Source organism: Passer montanus, unplaced genomic scaffold (genome assembly GCF_014805655.1).
Source record: "Passer montanus isolate IOZ18808 unplaced genomic scaffold, ASM1480565v1 scaffold47, whole genome shotgun sequence".
Classification (NCBI taxonomy): Eukaryota; Metazoa; Chordata; class Aves; order Passeriformes; family Passeridae; genus Passer; species Passer montanus.
The window spans coordinates 3175260-3202777 of record NW_024369596.1 but is presented as its reverse complement, the minus strand read 5'-3'; the positions used below and the strand labels follow the sequence as shown (position 1 = coordinate 3202777).

The 27518-nt window shown below is 44.2% G+C and overlaps 2 protein-coding genes across 2 annotated transcripts; one reads left to right on the top strand and one right to left on the bottom strand.

Moving 5' to 3' along the window:
- Positions 1–234: 234 nt before the first annotated feature.
- BSX (brain specific homeobox) lies at positions 235–2106 on the top strand. Its single transcript, XM_039722065.1, has 3 exons — positions 235–529; positions 1289–1485; positions 1874–2106. Exons 1-3 carry the CDS (start codon positions 262–264, stop codon positions 2102–2104), a joined length of 696 nt encoding a protein of 231 aa, XP_039577999.1. The 5' UTR covers positions 235–261; the 3' UTR covers positions 2105–2106.
- Positions 2107–10197: 8091 nt separating this feature from the next.
- Positions 10198–27105, bottom strand: JHY (junctional cadherin complex regulator). The gene is made up of 10 exons (XM_039722021.1): positions 27089–27105; positions 26166–26173; positions 24758–25161; positions 22257–22734; positions 17741–17848; positions 14843–15396; positions 13788–14046; positions 11959–12039; positions 11249–11371; positions 10198–10525 (listed from the first exon to the last, which is right to left on the bottom strand). The coding sequence occupies exons 3-10, from the start codon at positions 25129–25131 to the stop codon at positions 10328–10330; spliced, it is 2175 nt and encodes a 724-aa protein (XP_039577955.1). The 5' UTR covers positions 25132–25161; positions 26166–26173; positions 27089–27105; the 3' UTR covers positions 10198–10327.
- Between the last annotated feature and the right edge of the window lie 413 nt (positions 27106–27518).

The following is a 27518-nucleotide window of genomic DNA, read 5'->3' as shown; positions in this document are numbered from 1 at the left end:
CCCTTCCCAGCGCGCCTCAAAGGCGCGCAGCGCCCCGCGCATCCCCGGCGCGCCCGCCTCGCCTCCCCCGGCTCCGCCAGCTTCCCTCTGCCTGGGGGATTCATTTTTTAAAAATTGTTATCGCTGTTTATTTGGCCAGAGGATTTAAACAATATTTATTCCCATCATTATTTTCATTTCTTGGGGCTGCAGCTCGGGCCCCTCTCTCCGCTCCCGCAGCTCGGCGCGGCTCCGTCCCTCGCCCGCGGGGCCCGAGCTGCCATGAACCTCAACTTCACGTCGCCCGTGCTGCCCGTGTCCACGGGCCGGCCCACCTCCTTCTTCATCGAGGACATCCTGCTGCACAAGCCCAAACCCCTGCGGGAGGTGCCCCCCGAGCACTTCCCCGGCTCGCTGGCCTCCCGCGTGCCCCTCTTGGACTATGGGTACCCCCTGATGCCCACCCCGACCCTGCTGGCGCCTCACCCGCACCCCGCCGTGCACAAGCCGGAGCATCACCACCACCACCCCTATTTCCTCACCACCTCGGGTAAGTGCGGCAGCACCTGCAGCGTTCGGGGCGTCCAGGCGGGGACTGGGGTGGGGACAAGGGTGAAAGAGCCGCTCTGGGGCGGCCGGGCACCTTTTACACCCCTGCATCCCCCAGGGCAGGAGCCGCTGGCCCCGCGGCAGCCACTTCCTTAGCGGATGCCCGAAACCTTGAGACTTTCCCTCTTTTTTTTCCTTTAATTTAATTTTATTTTAAAATCGCTTTTATTTTGGGACAGATAATCTCGCTTTTCCCTCTCGTTGTCCAAGAGGGCTTCGTTTTCCAGCTCCACATCCCCGCTGGGGCTGTGCCGCTCCTCTCCCGCACCCTGCCCGGGCCCGTTCCTTTTCTGCAAGGAGAAAACCTCCAAAGTTTCCCAAGCCGTGTGTCAGCGGGGCCGTCAAGGATCGCTTTCCCCTTCCCAGTCTTTTCCAGGGCTCCCCCGGTGTTTTTCATGCCCATTTCGTTGTGGTTTCCTCGCCGGGAGGGTTCAGGTGGCCGCGCCAGCCTCGAGTCCCCTCCGGTGGCTTCACCTTCCCGGGGTGGGCTCTTGGCAAATCCCCGTTTTTAGCACAACAAAACCCCAAACCCAAACCAACCAATCGACCTCAAAAACGAAACAAACGAAAAAAAAAAAAACCACAAAAAAAATCAAAGAGGCGGAGGGAGAGCGCACCCCGAGCAGGAAAATCCGTCATTCCTGGGGGTCCCGGCCCCCCGGCCGACCGCAGCGCGGGTCTCCGCCCTGTGTCCCCCCAGGAATGCCGGTGCCAGCGCTCTTCCAGCACCACGCTCACGCCGAGCTGCCCGGGAAGCACTGCCGCCGCCGCAAAGCCCGCACCGTGTTCTCCGACTCGCAGCTCTCGGGGCTGGAGAAGAGGTTTGAGATCCAGCGGTACCTTTCCACACCCGAGCGGGTGGAGCTGGCCACGGCCCTCAGCCTCTCCGAGACGCAGGTACGGGGAGCGGGGACCCGCTCTGGCACCTGTGCCCAGCCCTCATCCCGTCCAGCATCCCCCAAATCCCGAGGAGCATCCCTCAAATCCCGAGGAGCATCCCCAAACCCCGAGGAGCATCCCCAAACCCCGAGTAGCATCCCTCAAATCCCGAGGAGCATCCCCACATCCCGAGAAGCATCCCCACATCCCGAAGACCATCCCCACATCCCATCCTTCCCGCATTCCCCGGATCACTTCCAGCATCCCAGTACCCTGTGCAGCATCCCCGCATCCCCTCCAGCATCCCCACATCCATCACACCCAGCATCCTTCTCCCTTTAATTTTTACCACTTTTTTCCCCCTTTTCCCCCCCTATCTTTCTCCCACTTCCCGTCCTCTCCCCAGGTGAAAACCTGGTTCCAGAACCGCCGCATGAAGCACAAAAAGCAGCTGCGGAAGACTCAGGACGACCCGAAGCAGGAGGAGAGCCGGGAGCAGAGCTCCCCCGAGCCCGAGCTGCCCGAAGCGGCCGCGGCCGAGCCCCGCAAGGGCCCCCCCGGCCCCTTCCTGCTGCAGGACCCCGAGGACGAGGTGGACATCCTGGAGGAGGGGGACGTGTGCCCCCACCGCCTCTAGGACAGCCGGGGCTCTCCTGCCTCTCCTTGCGCACCCGGCCCGCAGGTCGCCCCTGAAAGGCTCGGGAAGGGGGGCACGTCTCGGGAAAAGGGGGGCACGGCTCGGGAAAAGGGTGTGGATGCGAGGGGAGCCCCCTCCCCTCCCCGGCAAGGAGGTGGCGATGCCCCCGGGACCCCGCGGTGCCGCCGGTGCCCCCCAGCATCACCCCAAGGCTGTATCTGGGGCGGGGGGAGCGGAACGAGCCGAGTTGGTTTTAGGATCCCCCTTCCCTCCGAAGTGGCGGAGTTTTCCTGGCTCCCCGAACTTTCCTCGGGTGTAAAATAAATGTATACTCGTGGCAGCGTGTTGTGGTTCCTGGGAGCGGCAGGCAGGGCGCATTTCACCCTTTATTCCCCGAATTCCTAAATCCTAAATCCTCGCCGCTCTTCCCACGCTCGCCGTCTCCATCCCCAGCGCGGGAGGTCGGGCAGAGCTTCCAAGGCGTGCATAAATTAAAAAAATTACAAGAAAAACCCTCCGAAGAAACAGGTAAGGCAAAAATTCCGGTTTATTTCATTCCGCTCTGGGGAAGTGAAGGGGGAGCATCACCAATAATTCGATTTTGCCACGGCTGCACGGAGCAAAGGGCGCTCCCAGCCAGAAAAAAGGGATTTTCTACAGCTCGGAGAAGTGTCGGCAGCCTGATTCCTGCCCGGCTTGCGGGTGTGGGTGCCGGATAATTCCCTTTTCCTCTGAAACAGCCCCGGAGCGGGTCCGTGTTCGGCTCCCGTCCCCCTCCCGAGCCGCCCTCGCTTTGCCTTTACCTCCCTGCCAGGGAAATGGGGTTCATTTCCAGGTAAATCCAGATTTTTTTTATCATTTAGTTTTGGTTTTGGGCTGAGCTGCTGGCTGGGAAATGCGCCGGCAGCGCGGCGGAGGTTCAGCACCTCCGGGTGATGCTGGGATTGGGAATTTCCTCGGGAAAAGCCTGGAGCGGGGCTGTGCTGGCTCAGGATCGCTGCTGCAGCAGCAGCACGGCGGCGTGGCGGGGTCTCCTTCGCTTATTTCATTTATTTCCTTGTTTTTTTGTTTTTTTTCCTCGGGAATTTCATTTGGTTGTCTGGCGTTCTTAGCGCTTTCAGGGCATTTTGGATGACGGGACATGTTTTGTGAAGGGAAAACGTTTAATTTTCCTGTTTAATATATAAAATATAGATTATTGGAATGTGTATGTTCGCTTTCTTTTTTTTTGTGAGCCTGCCTTTCTAGTTTTTACATGAAAAATAAAGATAACACACTGTGTGTAGAGGAAAACCCTCAATACCCACCCACCTATCCAGGAAAAGCTGCTTGTTTTTAATAAAACCTTTCAGAATAAAAATTTCCAACAAAATGCTGCAAATCTCCCTAAAAATTAGGAATTTTAAAGCAACCACTTTTCTCAGCGGGGTTTGAAGCAGAGCCGGCTGGAAATGCCGCTCCCGGCTCCGGGGTTTCCCCTTCTCCCAAATCCCGTGGGCAGGGAAGCGATGGGAATAAAAAAACCTGAATTTTCACAATTTTTCTGTGTATTTTGCTCTGTGATTATTGTCATTCTCCCCCCAGCACGCGTTTCATTGGGAATTATTAACATTAAGATCAGATCTACAAGATATTTATGGGACCTATGTGATATTTATGGGATCTATATGATATTTATGGGATCCACACGATATTTATGGGATGTTTTTTTGACCACGTCTGCCGCTGCTGTTCCAGGGTCGGGAACGGCTCGGGGCTGGCCTGGCTCTGCTCTGGGGTGCCAGATCTCTGAGAAAAAGGTCAAAACACGACTCAAATCCCCCTCAAATCTCTGCTGTTGCTCCCCTGCCACTCCAGGAACTCCCTTCCCAAAGTATTTCTGCCGATCAATAAAACAAACCCCACAACCATCTTCACCTCTGGGCGGTTTTAGGCACCTTGGCTGCCAATTAAAGCTAAAAATCAGATTAAAACCCGATCCCACACAGGCAGAGCGGGAATATTTCCATTCCCAGGGATGTCCCCATCCCAGCGGGACACCAGAGCCTTGCAGGGAACAGGAGGATTTGGGAATCTGCTTATCCCACAAAGTTTGGTGCAAAAACCCCTGAAATTGAGACAGCTGAAGGAAAACTCACTGCCAGAGAAATCAGCAGCCAGCTCCGGCCCCGCTGGAGATGGAAAAATGTCATTTCCAGAGAGTCTGGGCAACGTTTGGGAACAGGTTATTGGAGATTGGAGATGGTTCTGGGGAAAAGGAAGGGCTGGGCAGGCGGGTTTTGTTTCTAGCAGAGATTTTTTCACTGAATAAATGAAATGAGGTTTTATTCAAAGATTTTTTCACTCAATAGAAATGTGAAATAATTAGATATTTCACTTGATGTAAATGATACAATTTACTTGAGATAAATGTGAAATAAAAATAGAAATATTCAGAGATTTTTTTCACTTGGGATAATTGAAATGAGGTTTTATTCAGAGATTTTTTCACTTGGAATAAATGAAATGAAGTTTTATTCTTGGATCCAGACTTATTCCAAGCACCTGACTTTTCCCTCCTCTTCCCAAGAAGCTTGAGGAGTAGGGAAGAGATGTAGAGCTGCTCTCTCTCTTTTTAAAAAACCAAAAATTTAATGTGTTCACTTGGGGAATGCTGGAGTGGAAGTGACTCACAGGAAATAATTGCTGGAACCAGGAAATGTCGGTGGATTTCCTATTTTTCAAGATTGATTTTCATCAAAATTCTTCAGTGAGTTTTTGTGAAATGAAATCGTGTTCTGATGATTAATTTAAGACACAAGTGGTTAATGCTTTTTTGTTGTCGTTTTTATTATAGAAAATCAAACCCCAATCCATTAAACCGTGCCATGAACCTTTGCTTTCTGTTTTGATTTTGAGCATTTTCCTGCATGCTGCCTTAAATATTTAACTTTTATGTGTTTGGAAAGCAGTTGCATCCCAAATATTTTCATTCTATAGCCAGAACTCCATAAAAGCAGCTCAGATATAGGTTCAAAGGGCATTTATAGAGCAAATAATTTGAATTTCTTGCTGCTACACACACATGGAGGAAGTGGGGAGGGTGTAAATGGCCAAGCCCAGCAACAACCTGGGCATGATGTAAAATTCTTTTCCCGATTCCTCTCCTCATTTCTCTCTGCTGTCTGCTGGATTCAGAGCATTTTCTATCACTGATATCCTGAGGAACTTTTCCTCTCTTCTGGTCTCAACAACAAACAGCATCAGCCCAACCATCTGCAAACTCTGCTTGGGAGGTCCTGGCTTCAAAAGGGGCTGATTTTGGTCTTGGGGTTACCTTGTTTCCAGATTTTGTGTTCCTTGTGTTCATCTTGTTACCAGATTTTTTGTTCCTTGTATTTATCTTGTTTCTAGATTTCTTGTTTATTTGGGTTACCTTGCTTCTAGAAATCTTGTTACTTGGGTTGGTTTCTAGATTTCCCGTTTCTTGTATTTATCTTGTTTCTAAATTTCTTGTTTCTTGGGTTCATCTTGTTACCAGATTTTTTGTTCCTTGTATTTGTCTTGTTTCTAGATTTCTTGTTGCTTGGGTTTATCTTGTTTCTAGATTTCTTGTTTCTTGGGTTGATTTCCAGATTTCTTGTTTCTAGGATTTGTTTTTAAATTTCTTGTTTATTTGGTTTATCTTGTTTCTAGACTTCTTGTTTCTTGGCTTCATCTTGTTACCAGATTTTTTCTTTTTTGTATTAATATTGTTTCTAGATTTCTTGTTTCTTGGGTTTATCTTGTATCTAGATTTCTTCTTTATTGTATTAATCTTGTTTCTAGATGTCTTGTTTCTTGGATTGATCTTGTTTCTAGTTTTACTGTTTCTTCGATTGATCTTGTTTCTAGATTGTTTGTTTCCTGGATTATCTTCTTTCTAGATTGTTTGTTTATTGTATTAATCTTGTTTCCAGATTTCTTGTTAACTGTATTAATTTTGATTCTAGAGTTTTGGTTTATTGTATTAATATTGTTTCTAGATTCCTTGTTTATTTGATTGATCTTGTTTCTAGATTTCTTGTTTCCTGGATTGATCTTGTTTCTAGATTTCTTGTTTCTTGGGTTGATTTCCAGATTTCTTGTTTCTAGGATTTGTTTTTAAATTTCTTGTTTATTTGGTTTATCTTGTTTCTAGACTTCTTGTTTCTTGGCTTCATCTTGTTACCAGATTTTTTCTTTTTTGTATTAATATTGTTTCTAGATTTCTTGTTTCTTGGGTTTATCTTGTATCTAGATTTCTTCTTTATTGTATTAATCTTGTTTCTAGATGTCTTGTTTCTTGGATTGATCTTGTTTCTAGTTTTACTGTTTCTTCGATTGATCTTGTTTCTAGATTGTTTGTTTCCTGGATTATCTTCTTTCTAGATTGTTTGTTTATTGTATTAATCTTGTTTCCAGATTTCTTGTTAACTGTATTAATTTTGTTTCTAGATTCTTTGTTTATCGTATTAATATTGTTTCTAGATTTCTTATTTCCTGGATTATCTCGTTTCCAGATTTCTTGTTCACTGTATTAATTTTGATTCTAGATTTTTTTGTTTATTGTATTAATCTTGTTTCTAGATTCCTTGTTTATTTGATTGATCTTGTTTCTAGATTTTTTGTTTACTGTATTAATCTTGTTCTAGATTTCTTGTTTCCTGGATTGATCTTGTTTCTAGATTTCTTGTTTCCTGGATTGATCTTGTTTCTAGATTTCTTGTTTCTTGGATTGCTTTTGTTTCTAGATTTCTTGTTTCTTGGATTGATCTTGTTTCTAGATTTCTTGTTTCCTGGATTGATTTTGTTTCTAGATTTCTTGTTTCTTGGATTGATCTTGTTTCTAGATTTCTTGTTTCTGGGATTATCTTGCTTCTAGAGCTTGGGTGAGCCCCTGGAGGTGCCCTGCAGGGGTGGGGCAGCTGCCCCCAGCATCGACCCCTGGGAGGGCAGGAGGGTGCACACGTGTGATCCTGACCCGCAGCGGCTGCTCTCCCTGGCACGGTGCATTTCCTCAAGGAAGGAGCTGGTTTCAAGGTTTATCACCCAGCTTGGTGGTGGCAGGGACGAATGCTCACATTTCAGCCATTGCTGAAACCGCTGCAGGAAACCATTCCTGAGACCACTGAAACAATTCCAGAAACCACTGAAACTATTCCTGAAACCATTCCTGAAACCATTCCTGAGACCACTGAAACAATTCCAGAAACCACCGAAACTATTCCAGAAACCATTCCTGAAACCACTGAAACCACTGAAACCATCCCTGAAACCACCAAAATCATTCCTGAAACCATTCCTGAAACCATTCCTGAAACCATTCCTGAAACCATTCCTGAAACCATTCCTGAAACCACTGAAACTATTCCAGAAACCACTGAAACCATTCCTGAGACCACTGAAACCATTCCTGAAACCATTCCTGAGACCACTGAAACCATTCCTGAAACCATTCCTGAGACCACTGAAACCATCCCTGAAACCACTGAAACCATCCCTGAAACCACTGAAACCACTGCAGGTTCTGCCCCAGACTGGGATTCCCTGGTTTTGTGCATCCTGCTGGCTCTGCTGGGGCTGATTTGATTTAAATATTTTGCCTTTCTAATCTGAAATACATTAAATTTTGCCTTTCTAATCTGAAATACATTAAGTTTTGGCCACTTTTGAGGTGGATGCTCATTGGTCTCTTTTTTTGTGCCATATCTGTGAAGCGCAGGGAAAATCTGAATTTGTATTTTGGTAGGTTAAAAGATTTTCATTCCATGTAAAAATGTCACTTTGTAGGATGTAAAACACCCAAAACACCAGGGCAAACAGAATTTCTAAATGGTTTGTGAGATGACCATCACCAGTGTTTATAAAAAAAGTAATAAGTGGTTATTAAAATAATAATAAAATATATAAAAAATGTGCTCTTCCAGATGCAGCATCATATCCAAATTTCTCACAGGTTTAATACTTAAGTATTTCCTAAAAATTCATTATTTTATTAAAAAAATCCCAAATGAACAGATTTCTCCCCTAATTTCTGGGAGGAGGATGCCAGCCAGGGAGGAAGATGATCAATTAAGACATTAAGCATTTTGCACCACATGGACACATCTGCATGGCAGCCAAATAATGCAGCCATCAGCTCATTTTCAGGGGGCTGTTGCCTACTTCAACTCAGCCCTCAGATCAAAGAGAAAATGTCTGCTTGCATTTTCTCATCAGAAAAGGGATGCTAATTTAGGTTCCTTAATGTGTGGTGATAAGAGACTTCTTCAATTAAATGAATTCTATAGGCCAGAAAAGCAAAAAAAAAAAAGGGGGGATACAAAGGGAGTCAGGCTGGAAAGGCAGAAGTTCTCATTAAATCAAAGGTCCAATATTCATTACCTCCAGCATCTGGGGCTAAACACTGAACATGGAGCTCATCAAAGGGGGTTTAATGGGTTAAATTGAGAATATAATCTAATTAAAATATTAGATACGAGTAAATAGCTCTTTGATATTCATCTGAAGGTTTCATTAAAACAGGCACTTGAGGTTTGGATTAAGGGGGGATTATCACTTTTGAGCAGGAACAACAAGTTGAGGTGCCCTGAGCAGAAATGCTTCCAAGTGTTACAGTTTGGTTTAAAAATAAAAGTAGGAAAGAAGAGCAGGGAAGCATTTCCCAGCCTGGCAGTGCCCAAAGGAGAGGGAAAGAGGCTGAGGAAGAGGAAGGTTCTGTTCAGAAGCTGGAATTGGATGCTGTAAGTGACAAAAATATCATGGCAAACATTCCCCCTGCAGCCTGACCCGCGTTCCCGTGCTGGACAATGCTTCTTCCACCAGGGCTTCCCAAAATATTCTTAATATTTCTCAATATTGGCCAAAATGTTCTGAACTTCCAGCTGTGAGTCCAAGGGCTGATTCAGCAGAGGAGGGGAGGTTCCTGTTCTTCAGGAGGGTTTGAAGGAAGGCCAGGTCCCTTCTCCGTGAGGAAGGGCAGAATTGGAATCACTTTTCCCCACATAACTTGGGAGGCCACATAAAAAAAAGAGACCAAATAAATGGGATAAAGCAATTCCACACCATCACAGGGTGGTTGTCTAAATATTGCCCAAAATGTCCTGAACTTCCAGCTGTGAATCCAAGGGGATGTTTCAACAATGGAGGGGAGGTTCCTGCCTTTCAGGAGGGTTTGAAGCAAGGCCAGGTCCTTTCTCCATGAGGAAGGGCAGAATTGGGATCACTTTTCCCCATATAAAATTGGGAGCCCCCATAAAACAAACCCCCATTAAATGGGATTAAGCAATTCCACATCATCACAAGGTGGTTGGGTTTTTATTCCTTTATCCAGCCTGTTTTCCAGCAGGTTTTAGCCCAAATTCCCTCGCTGTGTGCTCTAATCACATTTCATATGGTGACTTAATTCATAATTTGCTGAGTTCAAGAAATGGAAGCACCCTAAGAAACCCATCTGTTTGTTGTTATTTTTACAGCTTAATCTGTTAAAAGCTGTTTCCTCTCAAACATGCAGCTCTCAATTATCCCCAGTTACCCAAGATATTCTCCAACTGCTCCTGGCTAATCCCAGATTGTCTGCGTGCTCAGCCAGGACTGGTTTGGAATTTTCTTGTCCCAAATGAAGCTTCAAAATTTTGGTTTTATTGTGGAAACTCTTCACTAAGAGATAACAGAGTAACAAATAATTAGCATTGCGTCATTACCAACTGCTGTGTTTGGAGCATATTTTTGTTCTCTTTTTTAGCAGCAATGGATTATTTTTGCTTTTATTTCTGGTCAAAAGTCTCTTCTGCATTTAAGAAAGAGAAAGATTGCTGGTGGTAAGATCATCAGATGAAACAGAAGTTTATTTTTAATGTTTTGTAGATATATTTTCCTGTTTATGTGTTTAAAAATGATCCAGTTGTGACAAGCCAAGAGCTGATTGGTCTGAAAGATGGAATTGTCAGATCGTTTATTTCAAAGAAAAAGAGCAGAGGACTAAATTTCTAATAAAATAGTTTCTAACAAAAGAACTGAGCACTATATTTAAAATGCTATAAATTCAAATGGTCCATTTATTAAACAAAATAGGTACAAGTAGAACAATTAGAACCAATTCTAACATTTAAAAATAATTAAACTTAAGCCAGTTTAAATTTCAGCGGACTGGGAAATGAAGATGTGATGTGAAAATGAAACAATTGAGGCATTTTTGCCTTGATCCCTGAGATTCCCAAATACCTACAAGATGTGAAGGGCTTCAAAAGCAGCCACAACCTCCTTCTCCTTCTCGTGCCTGCTCCACAAAGACTCCAGGGAAGGGATTTTGGGGAAGCTGGTTCCAGCTGGAGCCTGGGGCAGAACCTCCTTCAGCTCCTGCTCTGATTGCCTCGCTATGAAGGTCTTTGGTCTTGGAATCTTCTTGGCATATTCCAGAGCCTAAAAGCAGGAAAACTGGGGGAACTGAGCAAGAGAAAACCTGGACAAGATTTCAAAAAATATTTAGGTGGGATGAGTAAGGTATCTCTGAATTCCTGGTCTTGTTCCTGACAGAAATCAATCCCAGATTCTTCAGTGGTGACTGCAACATAACCCAGCCCAAGATTTGCTGCCTGGCACCTTAGACACTGAGGAAGTGTTTTTATTTGAAAAAAGAAATAGCAACACAAATCTATTACATTTATAAACATTTTTTTCCCAGTGTCATTAAGCCCTTGCCCTCAGGCAGGAGTTTTGCAGGTTAACAGGACAAGCTCAGGTTGTACATAATGCACTTAACTATCCAAATTAAAAAGCAAAATGACGCCTGGAACATGGAATTGGAGAGGGAATGGGAAGAGTTTGACCGAAATGCTGGAGCTGGCAGAGCCCTGGTTTAACCTGGGATGGGTTTTGGTGCTGTGTGTTGCAGGGATTTAGGGACGCCTCACGTCTCCAGTGGAAGCTGCACTACCTCATGTTCCTGGTGAAGTCCCCTAAAAGAACCCAAACCCCTTTTTGCCACCCAAACAATAAAGTTTTGTCTCTTAGTGGTTTATTTTTGGGAATAAATGCAAGGAACTGAGGCACTCTGACATGACTGAACTCACAGCTTTGTCCTGGAGCCTGCAGTCCTCACTTGTCACCCCTGAGGAACACCCAGGGCAGGGACTCAGCTCTTACCTTCTGCCTGGCCACTGAAGACACCTGGGGCTTTGCAGGCAACCTCTGAACCACAGTGATGTTCCTCATGTTATACTCCTTAATTTGCCTGGAATATTCCTTCTGCAGCTTTAGCTTTTCTTTCTGAGAGAAGCAGGGAAGGGGGCTGGCATTCAGCGGCTGGGGATCCATCAATGCAAACCTTTTCCCACCAATATTCCATTTCCACCTCTGCTGCTGTTCAACCTGGCTTTGCCATTGATCCCTCCTCAGCACACAACAGGAAGCCCTGATAAATGGCACAGCTTTTTTTACTTGCTTTTCCCTTTTAAGAGCTTTTGCCTGGACTGAATAGAGGATGGAGCTCAGCAGAATTGTGACAGGTCCATCTTTATTCTCTCCTGAACAATCTGTCTCTATTTCAGAGTGCAGACAGATATTTTCTCCTGTTTACACAACTTTTGCTTCCACTTGGAACATTTGGTGGATCTTTACACTGGGAACGACAACTCAGCCACCTGAGTGTGTAATTTCCTGATGTGCAATTAGCCCTGATTAATTCCTATTTCTGGATTTTAAAAATTAGAGGGTTAAAATTATCCCCATCCTTGCTTTTATTTGAATTTTCCTGTAGCATCTCCAGCTAGCCAAGGATATAAAGTCCCAGAAAATCATAAATTGTGATTTATCTGCCACTCCCCCCTGCCTAAATCCACTTTTGCTTTACTCACTTTCTCTTTGATTGTTTCATAGTCAGGTCCAAGGCCTCCAAGCTTCATACTCAGATTGAAGTAGAATTTGGAGCTACCCAGCTGCAAACCAAACAGCAAACAGATTTTCATTGACATGATTTCACAGAGAGAATTATTCAAGGAAGTCTTGTAGTGGAAACCTCAGGATTTCATTTGCAATCTCAGTCCCACCCCTGGCAAGTCTCATTTTAAATAAGTGACCAACAGCACTGAGTTAATGGCAAAAGTCAAATGACACCGCATTTCCTTTGGATCCAGGTGGGAAATTGCCAATTATCCCAACCACAAAGTGATATTTTCTCAGTCAAAAATGACCTTTTGTGAGCTTTATTGTGAAACAGCCTAAAGCCACTCATTTGACTATGATTAGAATGAGACTCCAAAGAATTTTTTTGTAAGAGAAGCAGATAAAATTACCTGACTTTGGTGGCAAAAATCAGGCAAATGATGTTAGTGAGAATAACCTTTCCTTGTTCTCAAAGCTGCACTGGAACATTGTCCACAGACAGCTGAAAAATCCATGGTTTGTTTGGGAACAAATGCAAAAGCTTTACAAGTGCACAGGGAAGGCAGGAGTGGTGGGTGATGCCATCCAACACCTCAGGACATCACACAAAGACTCCAATGCCTCCATAATATTTTATTCTCTTTCAAAACCACATTTTTAGAAGGGAATTCTGTTTTAAAAACTTGCCAGTGAAGCTCATTATGATCATCACTGTGGTAACTTCAACCACGGAGTAAGGCAGGAGCACCAATTTCTACATGGACATTTCTTCAAAACACAGGTTCAAGTTAAAATCAGCTGCAGAGAAATTAATTTTATGCAGTAAATTTCCTATTTGAGGTTTCTTTGTGTCAGCTATCCCTGCTCTTCCATGCTATAACTCATTAATTTTTAATCCGAGGTACAGTGAGGAGTTAATTTCACTGTGTCCCACGAAGTCAGGGGTTCCTCACTGCTGCAAGGAGCACGAGTGCATTTGTTTATGAGGAAAAGCTGGATTTTGCTGGGAGCACAAGCAGTCTGATTCTCTGTGCATTCCTCACATGCGAAGCGTGAGAAAACTGCTGCGAGCACGGGACAAGAAACAATGGCCTGAAGAGAGAGGCAGGAGATCTGCCCTTCAGCCACCACCATAATCCTAATTCTTCTTAGAGGCACTCAGGCAGCAACACCCAAACTGCTTGAAATCATTACTCCAGCTTAGTTTGTCTGCCCTGAGACCTGGAGCAAACTCCTCAAACATTTCATTTGTCATGGGCAGCCTTCTGCTGTGCCCTGCAGCTGTGCTAAGTGACACCAGGAGAAGTGGGCTTGGAGAGGAGACAGAAATGCAGGTTTTAATAAGGACCATCAGGAGGTTTGGGATGGTGTTTATGCTGTTAGCTTTGCAAATCCTCCAGCTTTGGGGTTGGAATCTCTTGGAAAGCAGGAGATTTGAGCTGGACAAGAAAGGAGCGTGAGCAGGATAATGGATGGCTCAGATCTGAGGCTGCCTGCTGCTCCTCACAAGCAGCCTGACCCGAAATGATTTTAGCTGTGGATAAATGACAGGACAAACATTGCTCTGTGTGTCTAAACCACACTGATCCACGTGGATCCCTTTGCTCTAAAATGATTTCAGTGTGTGTTTCCACCTTTGTTCCATGATTTTTAATGCTTTGCTGTGTCCATGTGCTTTTACAACATTTCTCAGTCCCTATTTATAGGGTTTTAAAAAAACCCCCAACTTTGGATTATTAAGAAGAAACATTAGAGAGGGAATAGAAATGTTAAACCACCCAACCCACATGTATTTCCTCACCTTCTTGCTGGCTTTGGGCTGGTTTTGCTTTTCCCTTTGCAGGAGAGACCCTTCTGAGCTGCTTCGTTTCATTTTCCTTGGATTTCCTTCAGCTTTTCCTGAGTCTCCCTGTGAGCCCCTCTGCCCCTGGGGCAGGGCAGGTGGGAACAGACCCCACAGCCACGTGCCAGCAAAATCATCCCCAAAATCAGAAATTCTTGGCCGGTGCTGCTCCTTCCTTTCTGTCAAATGGGAGATTCTACAAGCAGCTGTTGGTGGGCTGTGAACAAAACATGGAAAAGGCCTTAAAAAAGGAGGGGGAAAGAGTAAAAATCTGAATTTACACACAGCAAACAACCTGGACATGGAATAAGGGAGCAGGGAGATGGGAAGGTGCGGATTTCACAATAAATGACTTTGCTTACGTCCAGGTGTATGGAAAATAAATGGGAAAAAACCACAAATGGGGAAATTTCAGCTTGGTGCAAAGGTGATTAAAGCCAATGAAAGGCTTTGGATCAGGCCTGCTGAGTACTGATAGAATTGTTTGTTTATGTGAAATAAAACCTTCATTTTTTTTTATCAAGACAGGTGAAATTCTACATAATTGAGGATTTTCCTGCTCTCCCCTTTAGGGACAGAATTGACCCTGGATATCCACCCTGCAAAGCCAATTTTGCTACAAACTCTTCATTTATGCACAGTGCCCTTTCCTATTGATATTTTAAACTTTCCCACCCAGCCTCCTAGAAGGAAACTTTCAATGGTGGAAATTTCCATACCTGGAGGACAGAGCTGTCCTTTTCCAATGCCATATTTAAAAATCAAAATCTAGAATGAATCTTCAATGAGTAGTAAATTATTATGTCAGATTTGTAGCAAAGTAACTTTATACTTTTGACTTAAAAGCATTTTCTTGTCCATTTTTAAAATTTTCTGGAATCACAGGGTTATTTATCACTTAACCCTGTGATATATAATAATAATAATAATAATAATAATAATAATAATAATAATAATAATATCACTTAATATTATTTTAGCACTTCAATCCTCACCACAAACTATTCTGATACCTGTTATCCTCATGAATATGATTTTTGAAATCTGGAAGCAGTGCTTGATCCTTCACCCTTTCTTGAAACATTGCATTAAAATCAGATGAAATATTCTCCAGTTCTGGATGTGGCTGGCCACTGCTGCTGTTATTCCTGGAAAAATGCTGCCCAGGGATGGCACTGGCTGGGAATTGATGTGGAATTCCAGCTGGAGAGTCGTGCTGGTATTTCTTGTCCTCCTTACTGGGATATTCAGGATTTAAAACCTCTGGTGGGTAAAAATTCTGGAATATTGGGAGGAAATGATAGGCAGGCGTGGTAAGGGTTGAATCTGGGAGATGATTGAGGCCACTTTGGGGTTTTTCTGCTGGGCCAAGAGCAGAACTGAGGGCTGAGCTGGGCTCCTGGGCTGCAGGGGGAGCAGCCTGGAATTTTGGGGTTTGCTGCCTCTGGATCCAGGGCTCTGCTGCTGCCGCTCCTGGGGGCTCCCGGCCATCGCCCCTCGGGAAAGCTCTGCCCCTGAGGGGCTGCCTGGAGCCTGCCTTGTGTCTCTGCAGGAACCTCTGCTGCTCCTGGAACGAGGCACCGACAGCGGCGTGAATTTCCCCGGGGGTGTTTGAGATATTGGTGCAGAAATTTCATCACTCGCAGCAAAATCGCTCTGAGCTGCTCGGATCTCACCCTGCTCATGGCTGGATTGAGCCCAAAATTCAAATATTAAAGGAACCCTCAGTCCACAACAGTTATTCAGGTGCTGCACAATGAATTATTCTGCCTGAGACAAATTCTGCAGCATTGGAATGTAAAATCAGGTCCTTGCAGATGCAAACCTGGTGTGGTAAATGCGGATTTTATCTGCAGGAGGTGCAAAAATGGGGCCTAAAGTGCACAGATCTAACTCTGTGCATAAGTGACACCTCTCTGTCAAACACCTGGAAAAAATGCTCCAAAAATCAAATCAGTTCTTGCTTTTTATGTGCCAAATTTTGGGGGAAAATGGCTTTGTACAGACTGTTAGACTGGCCCATGGTAGAACAGCCTGATGCCAATTATATAAATAACCTTATATAAATTATAAAAATAATTATAAATTATAAAATATATAAATTATAAAAAATTATAAATTATTAAAGATATAAGTAATCTTATATAAATTATAAAAATAATTATAAATTACAGAAACAATCTTATATCAATTCTAAAATTATTATAAATTATAAAATATTATATTATAGAAACAATAAAATAACTATATATTATAAATTATTCAAAAATTATATAAATTATAAAAATAATTATAAACTATACATTATAAAAACAATCTAATTTCTAACCCAAGCACTCCTCCCTGCAAAACACAATCCAGAACTCAAGAATTCAAGCACCCCAGGGCTGCCATTTAGAGCCAAACTGCCACCCTCTAAATCTGAAATCCATTTCCATCTCTCACTTTCCAATCAGGCATTGCCCATTTGGAGGAAAAACTCAAATTTCCTTCCAGGGAATCCACAAATCCATTCTCAACCCATTAAAGCCCTGCAAGGGCTGAAATCCTCCTGCCTCTCTGGGTTCTTTTGTGAGCAGCCCCTGCAGCCAGCACGGGGCAAATTCACTCCAAAAATAAAAATTCATGGAGGTGGGAAACGCAGCCAGGTTTGGGAAAGGCTCAGCCCTGGGAGTTCTGACTCCTGGAGCTCCACGGCCAAAGTGGGATTGTCTGGTTTGGACTGCTCCCAGTTTGGCTGCTGCCACAATTATTTCTGTTTAGGGGATGATTTGGTTGATAATCTAAAATTAAGGATTAGTACATGGCTGTGTTTGATGGTTTGGGAGGATTCTGAGAATATATTTAGGAGATTATTTGGTTGATAATCCAAAATTATAAATTAGTACAGAGTTCTGGTTGATGGTTTGGGATTGTGAGAATTTATTTAGGGGATGATTTGGTTGATAATCTAAAATGAAGGATTAGTACATGGTTGTGTTTGATGGTTTGGAAGGATTGTGAGCCAGAATTTATTTAGGATAGTATCTGATCAATAATCTAAAATTATGAATTAGTATATGGATGTGTTTGATGGTTTGGGAGGATTGTGTGAGAGAACTTATTTAGGAGATAATTCAGTTGATAATCTTAAATCATAAATTAGTACAAGGCTCTGTTTGATGGTTTGGGAGGATTCTGAGAATGTATTTAGGAGATTATTTGGTTGATAATCTTAAATCATAAATTAGTACAAGGTTCTGTTTGATGGTTCGGGAGGACTGTGAGAATTTATTGAGGATATAATTTGGTTGATAACCTAAAATTATAACTTAGAACAGGGTTTTGTTCAATAGTTTGGGAGCATTCTGAGATAGAACTTATTTAGGAGATGATTTGGTTGATAACCTAAACTTATAAATCAGCACAGGGTTATGTTTGATGGTTTGGGAGGATTCTGAGAATTTATTTAGGAGATTATTTGGTTCATTTTCTAGTTTATGGCAATTAATTCACTCCCCCTTAATTTTAGGGGACAAATCAGGCAGAAATGGTGAAGTTCTGGCTCAGAATTTCCCAAACCATCAAACACAACCATGTACTATTTTATCATTTTAGATTATCAACCAAATCATCTCCTAAATAGACAATACTAGATTCTGTGAGCTCAGAATTTCTTGGCATTTTGCTTTAAATTTATTTAGTACATAAAGCACACATACATTAAATGACAGTGTTTATCTACTGAAAAATATTTAAGGATTTCTTGTCAGTAATAATTACTTTAAAAGCCACAAGGCGACAGCTTTAAACATCCAATTGATATATTGGATATATTTCAACTGAAAAATTCTAAATGCATAAATTCTAAATTTATACAATTTCAAATTCTAAAATGATAAATGAAATTATTAAATTCTCTCAAAAGGAACCTTGAGCTGCTGTCCTTTTGGGTACCATTTGTCTTCAGGCTTCATTTTCCCAGTCTGGAATGTTGGGACACTCTGGAGTGGTTCTTCAGCTGGTGGAGGATGTGTGACCTAAAAAACAGGAATGTTCATGGTCACAGCAATCAGGGGAACAGATCTTAAAATCTTGGGGAAATAACGAGAAATAATTGGTGGCCTATTAAAATTAATATGCTGAATTTTGAAATGGTGAATTGCTGAAATTTTGAGATGCTGAATTGCTGAATGGATGGCAAGGAGAGAAATGGTTAAAGGAGAAAAAGAAGCAAAAAACCCAATTAAAGGGAGGGATGATTCCTTCTACTTTTAAGAGGAATAAAAGAAAGGAAAATTGTGCAGCACAGAAAGTCTCAAATGTCTGAGCTCCTCCATTTCCATGGAGGAAATGCACCTAATAACAGAAAAGCAGCCAGAAACCATCCCTGGCCAGGCAATCACACACCCCAGCTCAGCGAGAGAGGCTGGCAGGAAAAGCTGGAAAAACACAATAATGGGGCTGAAAAGCACACGGGGAGCTGCAGGAATAAAGTCTGGAATACACTGAGCCTGGCAAAGCAAGCTCACAAACAAGGATAGCTCCACTGCAAATTTATTTGGAGCAAGATTTTTGAGTTTGTGCAGTTATCACTGCACAAAAATGAGTGACCCCCCTATAAATATAGCAATAATTAATCTTTTTCTTGAAATAAACTTGTTTTTAATCTATAAAACTGCATGAAAACAAATTTTTAACATTTTAAATTTCTATTTTTTGTCCCAAACCATCCTGCTGAGTATTTCAGTGGAAGTGTGTTGGGCAGTGTCACTGTGACAGGAATCTCTGCTCCACCCCAGAGTGGTCCCACAGGAGAAGTGGCACTGGGAAGATATTTATGATATATATGAGAATTATCAACTGAAAATCATCAGTGGGAAGGAAATGTGGGAAGCTGAGCCTCTCACTTTGGGGGTAAGAGATTTTGGCAGAAAGAAAAGGTGGGCAGGGTTTATTGCTGAATTTATGGGTGATCTCATGGCTCCAAATTCAACGTAAATCCCTGGAAAAAATTCACAAGAAAATTAAAAAATACCACGGAGGTTTTCCTGAGCCGTGGACAGACACAGCTTTGCAGTGAACAAGATGTTTTTGGTGGAGCCAACTGACTCAGTGCATTGATGGAGTGCTGGGCAGGTAAAACATACTTCTACATTATCTCTTTGAAAGAGGAACATGACACAACCTCTGCCAGCATTTTTTTTTTCTTTTTCCCTTTTTTTTTTTTTTTTTTTTTTTTTGTGAACCATTCTATTAATACCAATCAAATTGAGAAAATGATCAAATGAAATTGCATTTTGAGAATCATAAGCTGTGTAATGCCTATTCTGTTAAATTGAGGCCCATAATTGCTTCTCCACTGAAAAGATACAACAAAGGCAGCAATCATGGCATGTCATTATCCCAGACTGGCAAACCAGCCTTTGCAGGGAGGACTTCAAAGCCTTGTGGTTCTCGAATTGCATTTGGCTGCTATTGTTGAAGCACAGGCAATCTTGATTAGGTGTTTACACCGAGGGAAGGCTCAGTGCACAGAGAGTCTGAGTGCCTTGCTCTAGAGCCATTAAAAAATTGTACATTATGTTCCTGGCTTTGAAGTAAGGGGCTTGGAGGTAGGGAAGCAACTGGGATTGAGCGCAGCTGAGCTAGATTGGGCCACTGCTTCTCCCTCTGCCTCGCTCTCTCTCTCTCAAAGAAACTCATCTTGGGGTTCTTTAGGAATCAGGCAGCACTGCAAAGAACTTGATGCTGTATGAAATGCTACATGAGGTAGTAAATGTACAGATCAGCACAGGTTTTTGGTGAAGCTGTCATCTGTAAATGTAAATCTTGCAGAACGGGGCTGGATGGGTTTTAACTCAGTCGTGCACCAAGTCCTGCCCTCGAAGCAAACACCATTTCATCACCACAACCCCCGCAGTGAGCAGATAATAAATTCAGCTTCAGCCCCCTGCAAAGCTCAGAAGGATCAGTTTAGGGAAGCACAGCTTCATTGGTGGCACGTGGCTCATTTGCTTCTTCACATACTTGGTGGGTTTGCACTTTTGGACAGAGTTTTCCAGGTGGGGTGACCAAAGCTGCCTCCTGCACCACCACGATGCTCCCCTCAGGACCTTTCTCACCCCTTCCAACAAGTCTGAGCCGTGGATATCTGGTTAGGAATCAGTAAATGAACTGGCAATTAGCAGTGAATTAATCAGTAACTTCTGCCTGTCCCGCAGCAGATCCAGGGCTGGCCGCCAGCAGTGCTGATGCCGCTCATGGAATCACAGAATTACGGAATGAACCTTTTTCACCCCTTCCAACAAGCCTGAGCCGTGGATATCTGGTTAGGAATCAGTAAATGAACTGGCAATTAGCAGTGAATTAATCAGTAACTTCTGCCTGTCCCGCAGCAGATCCAGGGCTGGCCGCCAGCAGTGCTGATGCCGCTCATGGAATCACGGAATTACGGAATGATGGGGTGGAAGGAATTAAAACCCAATTTCATCTCACCCCCTGCCATGGGCAGGGCCACCTTCCACCAGCCCAGGTGGCTCCAAGCCCTGTCCTGGAACACTTCCAGGGATGGGAAGTCCACAACTTCCCTGTAACTTGTCAAGGGCAGGAACACACTTTCCTACACCCCCTCTGCCTGCTGTGTCACCTCTCTGCTGTCCCCAAGGCCACTTCAGCCAGATAATCTTATAACCCTGATTTTTGAACCATATTCCATATTTTTGAAGGGTGTCTGCACAATGAAGTCCTGATCCCTGGCTCCAGCACTTAGACAGGAAAGATTTCCAGAATTCCCTGAATAGCAAACATAATCATATCAACATAGCTCTAATTAGCATCCATCCACACTCATTATTTTTACCATCATCCCAATTAGAACTGAAAAAAAACAAGTGCTCTTAATAGCTCTACTAGAAAAAAAAATCCTGTCCATCATTCCTGCCACTGGAATGAAGTCAGAAAATTCCCTCTAATGTTGTGTCAACTCCTCATTAGCCTTGGCAGAGGTGTCACTTGAAGCACAACGTCCCTGGAGGTTTCCAAGGTAAGAATTTTCTGTGTGGAGTGATTCAGTGACCCCCTCCCTTCCCATTATGCATAATAAGTAGCAAGGAAAAGCAATGAACTCCTTTCTAATGGTTCATTAGGAACTGTAATTACATTTCCTCTCGAACCTTGCCACAAGGTGGCTGACACTGTGCACAGTCAGAACTTCCAGACACAAGTGCTGATGTCCAGCATCAAATCTGGGATCCTGACAGGCTGGGGCCAGCAGCCCATGGAAACCTCGTGGAGCTGGAGGCCAAGGAATGTCCAGGGGACCCCTCGGAGCTGCTGCAGGGCTGGAGCCAGGCTGGGAATGTTTCCCTGGAGAAGGGAGGGATCCAGGGAGAGCTCAGAGCCCCTGCAGGACCTAAAGGGGCTCCAGGAGAGCTGGAGAGTGCCCCTCTGATGTTATAAATTCCCTCATTTATAACATGAGCCTTCTGGTGTTTACATTCTGTAACGAACTTTCTCACACACTTTATGTAAATAACTTTTACTTTTTTATTCTTTTATAGAAAAAGAGAGATTTGATGGACTGTTGGTCTGTCCAGTGTCATTGGAGAGGTGGCACTGTCACCCTCCAATCCACTGTCACTTTTAGAAATCGATAAATGTTGGAGTCAGAAATTAAAAGAAATTATCTTAGGAGAGCTGCGTGTCCACATTGTGTTATACCTGTGACAGGAGAGGGAGTGGGGACAAGGATGGAGGGACAGGACACAGGGAATGGCTTCAGACTGACAGAGGGCAGGTTCAGGTGGGATTTTGGGAAGGAATTCCTGGCTGAGAGGGGGGGGAGGCCCTGGGATGGAATTCCCAGAGCAGCTGGGGCTGCCCCTGGATCCCTGGCAGTGCCCAAGGCCAGGCTGGGACACTGGAAGGTGTCCCTGCCATGGCAGAGGTGACACAAGATGGGCTTTGAGATTCTTTCTAACCAGATTTGCATTTCCTCCACTGAGAAAAAGCTGGAATAAGGCATAGCAGAGAGAATCATTATCAAACTCATGTTGATAATGCTGACATTAACAGGGTAACATTATAACACTCACCCTGGCCAAGCAGAAAAAATGAGAGGCAGCATAAAAAGAGCCACTGGAAAGGGGCAGTGCAGGTGCCAGGAAAGAAGACAGAATTTCCTTAGCATCAAGATAAAAGCAGTGTGAGATCTGTGACACTTCCCTGGCCAGGAACAGGCAGCAGGAACGTGGCCACCCCTGGGCTTGGGAGCAGCTGGAGATTTGTGAATTATCCCACAAAGGGTGAGCAAGATTCCCCCTGGAAATCCAGAGCTGTCACTCACTTCAATGGACTTCAAATCTGCTTCTCCCCTCTGCAAAGCTGAGAGTTCAACAGCAGACAGACCAAATCGACAGACATGAGGGAATTTATAAATGTACCCACCTGCCCTTGAAGAACTTGCTGCTTTTTATTGTGCAGCTCAAGATAGGAATTAATCCTCTCTGACTGTAACCCCAAAGTCCGTTTATTTTTTCTCACAAAGTTTTTTTTTGCTCTTTGGGGTGGGTCCTGCTGGTTCTGAGGAGGAAAAGCACGGGCAGGATTATTTTTGGAATGAAATCCACCTTCAGGTTCCTCCCTTTGGGCTTGTGGCCCAACAGGTTTGTTGCTGGCCACGTTTGCTCCATAAAAGGTGAATAATTCTGGACCAAACTCTGGGAGTGCATCCTGGGTCTTTGCCTCCTGTTCATTATTTTCTGAGCCATCAGAATGGAGGTAAAATGAATCCAGTGAAAAGTCCCCGCTGCTTCCTTCAAAAATTTGGGATGCCTTCTCTGCCTCAAAAAAATCTCCATTTTTTGCATTCTTCCAATGAGGATTGTACCTCAGGCTGGAATATTTGTCCACAGGCAGTTTTTTCCTAATTAAAAAAACAAACACCAAATTATTTCTGCATCAATTGTACAAATTCTGTATTATTTCAGTGTGCAAACAGGTGTCCTGCTCTGGCCAAGTGAATTCAGTATGGGAACAGGATCAGAACAGTTTTATCAAAGATTTTTTTGGTAGAAAATTTAGGCAGGACTTCCTTTTTAATTTTCATCATCAGTGAATGATAAATTGGTCTAACACTCAGAGCACAGTGGAATGCAATCATTACCCTAAATCTGGCATAGAAATTTTTAAATCCTAGTAGAATCAGCTAAAAGATGAAATGATAAATTGCATTTTTCTGTTGTCTCCTTAAAAGTGATATAGTCTACAAAAGACAATTTGTGTTGTTCCTTCTTCGAAGGCTCTGCTGAGTGAAATAAAAATGAAATTCTTGGTAAAATCAGTTTTCAAGTGTCCTTTTGAAACTGTCCAAACAAGAACAGCCTCCAGCTCTGTGTTCTTATTTTCTCTCCTCATTCCTGTGAAACATCGTGATGCTTTGAGTAAAAAACTCCTTCAAGAAAAGATTAAAAATCAATTCTTATTAAAAAACAGGCGGTGATTAGATAAGAGTAGAAAAACATAAATGAAAAATCTGTGTTTGATGATTTTTTAACAAGTGGACAAATTACTGCTCTGAGTTACATTTGTCATAAAGCAAAGCCAGATGCTGTGCCTTAAAAAATCCCCACTTGATCCAATTTCTGATCCAACGGGAGGAAAAGCAACTGCAGGAGTCAAATCCATCCAAGCAGCCTTCCAGGAGATGTGCAGGCAGAGGCAGGAGGAAGGAATGGGGGAGAAAAAAAAGCTTTTAACACAATTTTTAACACAGTCCAGCCCTGGTTTCTGGGTGACTCTGCCAGAGGACATTTACAGGCACTGAGACCTGATTGATTCTTCAGCTCCTGTTAAAGAAATCTGCTGGATTCTCCAACCTCTGGCCTTGTTAATGATATTTTAAAAAATAAATCATTTATCCATCCTTTCTCAACGAGCTACATGCCTCTGCCTGTATTTCAAGTGGCTCCTAATAACAAAATAATCTCTTTGTCTTTCCTTCCAGGTGAGCATGGTCTCCTGGAGCTGATTTCCACCAGGGAAAACATCATTATTCCCAGCTGGCAGGTAAACAGCACGAGGTGAGGCTGCTCTGAAGTGAGTACAGAAATATGTGAGCTAATTGCAATGATTGAAATGGCAGAGGATAATGCTAAAGAGTCCCTTTGTGCTGAAATGTGTGCACAGAACCCAATTGTGGGGCTCAGCCCAGGTCACTGCACGGGGACAAAATGAGTGTGAAGAGCTCCTTCATCCCTAATCATCCCCAGACAAAAAAAGGGCACCTTTTATTCCTGCCCCCAGCTCCGTGGGGAGGTTGGATGGACTCTGTGCTCCTCAACAAAAGTGTGGTGAGCAGACAGCAGCTGCAGCATTTCCTCTTCAAATTCCGAGGTTGGTAATGGATGTAGAGAGGGGGTTTCATATGTATGTGCTGTGATATTTGCTCTGCTTAATGGACTGCACTGGAGTACTTACTGGGCTGAGTTCAAACAAAATAAAATCAAATTTCCATTTAATGAAGAGCCTCACATTCAGCACAGTATTCAGTCCAAAAAAATTACTAAAAATTAGAGCATGTTTCTAGTACAATTAACATCATTTGCACTCACAATAAAATATTCAATAACTGGCCATTTTGCTTGTTGAGGAGGTGAATAAAAGCATGCTATTAATCATTTAGCCTTCATTTGTTTGTCATTTTATTTTAAGTAGACTATTAAATTGAAACTGCACGTTGTTATTACTTCGGGTTTAATGTAATCCCTTTAAACTCAAGAATTATTCCCAATTTATCCAGGGTTAAACCTTCCATGCATATGCCAGGATATTCAATTTTATTTTATGCACCCACTTAATGCTTTCTGAAGGATGTTTAAACGTGGCCTTGAGGAACATCAGGTTAAAAGTTTCAGAATTACTCTGCTCCACTAAAGTTTTTGCCTTACCTTCCACTGCCATAAATCCTTGGTTTTCTTTTGTTTTTGGTGTCGCACTCAGCTCCTGCCTCTTCAGAACTGATCTCCTCCAAGCTGTCCTCATCCACGCTGTCACCCGCCAGGATGTCACCAGCCTCCTGCCCCAGCAGCTCCTGGTTTTGCGGGATGCTGTGCTGCAGGGCCAGCCGCTGCTGCTCCTTCTCCAGGCCCTCCGGGTCAGAATCCCGGGAGCCCTCCAGGCTGGAGGCAGAGCTCCTTCCCAGTTCCCAGCTGGCAGGCTGGAAAACGGGCGGCACCAGGATTTTTGGAGGGACCTGGATGTTATTTGTGGTGTAAGTGTGTGGGGAAGAGACTGGAATGTATTTCATGCCTGAAGGATTCATCCCGTTTGGCACTGATGGGTCACGCCAGCCCTGCATTTGGAGAACACATAAAACATTTTAGTCATACTGAAAAACTGCATTTTGTTTGGAGAACACATAAAACATTTTAACAATATTGAAAAACTGCATTTTGTTTGGAGAACACAAAACATTTTAATCATACTGAAAAACTGCATTTTGTTTGGAGAACACATAAAACATTTTGATCATACTGAAAAACTGCATTTTGTCTGGAGAACACATAAAACATTTTAACAATATTGAAAAACTGCATTTTGTTTGGAGAACACGAAACATTTTAATCATACTGAAAAGCTGCATTTTGTTTGGAGAACAAATAAAATATTCTAATAATATTCAAAAACTGCATTTTGTTTGGAGAACACATAAAATATTCTAATAATATTCAAAAACTGCATTTTGTTTGGAGAACACATAAACCATTTTAATAATATTTAAAAGCTGCTACCATTGGCTTAAGCTCAGAACTTGACCTTCTCTTGTTCAAACAATTCTCTATCAATTCTCATCTGATTTTCCCTTATTCCCACTGATTTTCCTTTCAGCGATAATGTCAAGATCTTACATATCAAATACAGAATTTACTGCTATGAAATCTCAACTATTGGTGGTAATAAATAATGCAAAACCAGCTTGTGACAAAATTAAGCTGAAGCAAAGCATCTGTCATCTGTTAACTTTGAGAATTAAAATAAATTTTTGTTCTCTTCATGCAACTTTAGACCCTCTAGCCATGTAAAATCAGAAGGTGTGACAGGGAGCACAGGGGAGCTGGAGCTCTGCCTAAATTAGGATGAGAATTTCTTTACACTCAGCTGAAGTGATCAGAAGTTGTTTGGTCTGCCAGGTATTACCAAGGTGGGGTGGGAGGGAGGAAAAGGAGTGTTCAGGGCTGGGATGTTCTGGGATGTTCAGGGCTGGGATGTTCTGGGATGTTCTCAGATGCTCAGTGCTCAGATGTGCCCCAGTGCCAGCACAGCACCAGCAGGGTCAGAGTGCACTGGCAGTGTCACCTCAGCACCTGGGGATAAAGAATTTTGGATATTTTAGCCCTGCAGACACCTGGGCTGTCCCCGGTGTCCCCTGCTCCCATCAGTGAGCACGGCAGCCCTGGGATGGGCAGGGAAAGGGGAATCTCCTGGTCTGGAGCAGGACCTCAGTCCCAGGGGAAGGCCACTGTGTCCCCAAGGCCTGCCCTGTCCCCAGCTCCCTGTCCCTGCCTCCTCCCAGCCCCAGTCCCCTCTCCTGTGTCCCTTTCCACGTCCCTCACCCCATCCTATGTCCCCTGTCCCAGTGTCCCCACCCACTCCCATTCCCACATTCCCTCACCCCGTCCCCTGTCCCCACTCCCTGTCCCCGATCTCCTGTCCTGGTCCTTGTCCCCATCTCCTCTCTCCTGTCCCCTGTCCCTGCTCTCTGTCCCCTTTCCCTCACCCCCTGTCCCTATCCCCTGTCCCAGTTCCCTGTCCCCATCCCTGTTCTCTCTCCCATGTCCTTGTCCCAGTCCCCTCCATCCCGCTCTCCTGTCCCAGGTCCCCTCTTCCATGTCCCTTGCCTGGTCTGCTGTCCCTGATCCTGCCTCCCTGTCCCCTCACCACTGTCCCCTCTCTCAGTCTGCCATCCCCTGGTGCCCTGTCCTGTGTCCCTGCCCCGTGTCCTTGTCCTTCGTCCCCTGTCCCATGTCATGTCCCCTGTCACCCTGTCCCATGTCCCTGTCCCGTGTCCCGTGTCTGTCCCTCTCACTGCCATTCCCATGTCCCGTGTCCCTCTCCCGTGTCCCTGTCCCATGTCCCGTGTCCCTGTCCCTGTCCCATGTCCCTCTCACCGCCGTTCCCGTGTCCCTGTCCCATGTCCCGTGTCCCTGTCCCTGTCCCCTGTCCCTCTCACCGCCATTCCCGTGTCCCTGTCCCGTGTCCCTGTCCCCTGTCCCTCTCACCGCCGTTCCCGTGTCCCTGTCCCGTGTCCCGTCCCTGTCCCCGCCGTTCCCGGCCCGGGCCCATTCCGGGCCGTGCCGCGCTGTCCCGTTGTCACGGCAACCCCGAGGACGCCGGCCGCACCCACCAGAGCGGGGGGGGGCGCGGTTCCCCCCCTCCCGCGGGCGCTGTGGTAGCGCCCGGAGCCGCCGCTTTCCTCTGGAAAATGGAATTGTTTCCACTGGAAAATGGAATTGTTTCCACTGAAAAATGGAATTGTTTCCATTGGAAAACGGAATTGTTTCAATTGGAAAATGGAATTGTTTCCACTGGAAAATGGAATTATTTCCATTGGAAAATGGAATTATTTCCTCTGGAAAATGGAATTGTTTCCTCTGGAAAATGGAATTGTTTCCTCTGGAAAATGGAATTGTTTCCTCTGGAAAATGGAAT

Bases quoted from the DNA above. Each gene is read 5' to 3' on its own strand.
- BSX (XM_039722065.1), top strand. From the start codon at position 262: ATGAACCTCAACTTCACGTCGCCCGTGCTGCCCGTGTCCACGGGCCGG. The intron at 530-1,288 runs GTAAGTGCGGCA...GTGTCCCCCCAG, and splicing joins CTATTTCCTCACCACCTCGG to GAATGCCGGTGCCAGCGCTC. The intron at 1,486-1,873 runs GTACGGGGAGCG...TCCTCTCCCCAG, and splicing joins TCAGCCTCTCCGAGACGCAG to GTGAAAACCTGGTTCCAGAA.
- JHY (XM_039722021.1), bottom strand. From the start codon at position 25,131: ATGAATCCTTCAGGCATGAAATACATTCCAGTCTCTTCCCCACACACT. The intron at 22,735-24,757 runs GTAAGGCAAAAA...TTTTTTAATTAG, and splicing joins AGGATTTATGGCAGTGGAAG to GAAAAAACTGCCTGTGGACA. The intron at 15,397-17,740 runs GTTCCTTTTGAG...GCCTCGTTCCAG, and splicing joins CAAAAGGACAGCAGCTCAAG to GAGCAGCAGAGGTTCCTGCA.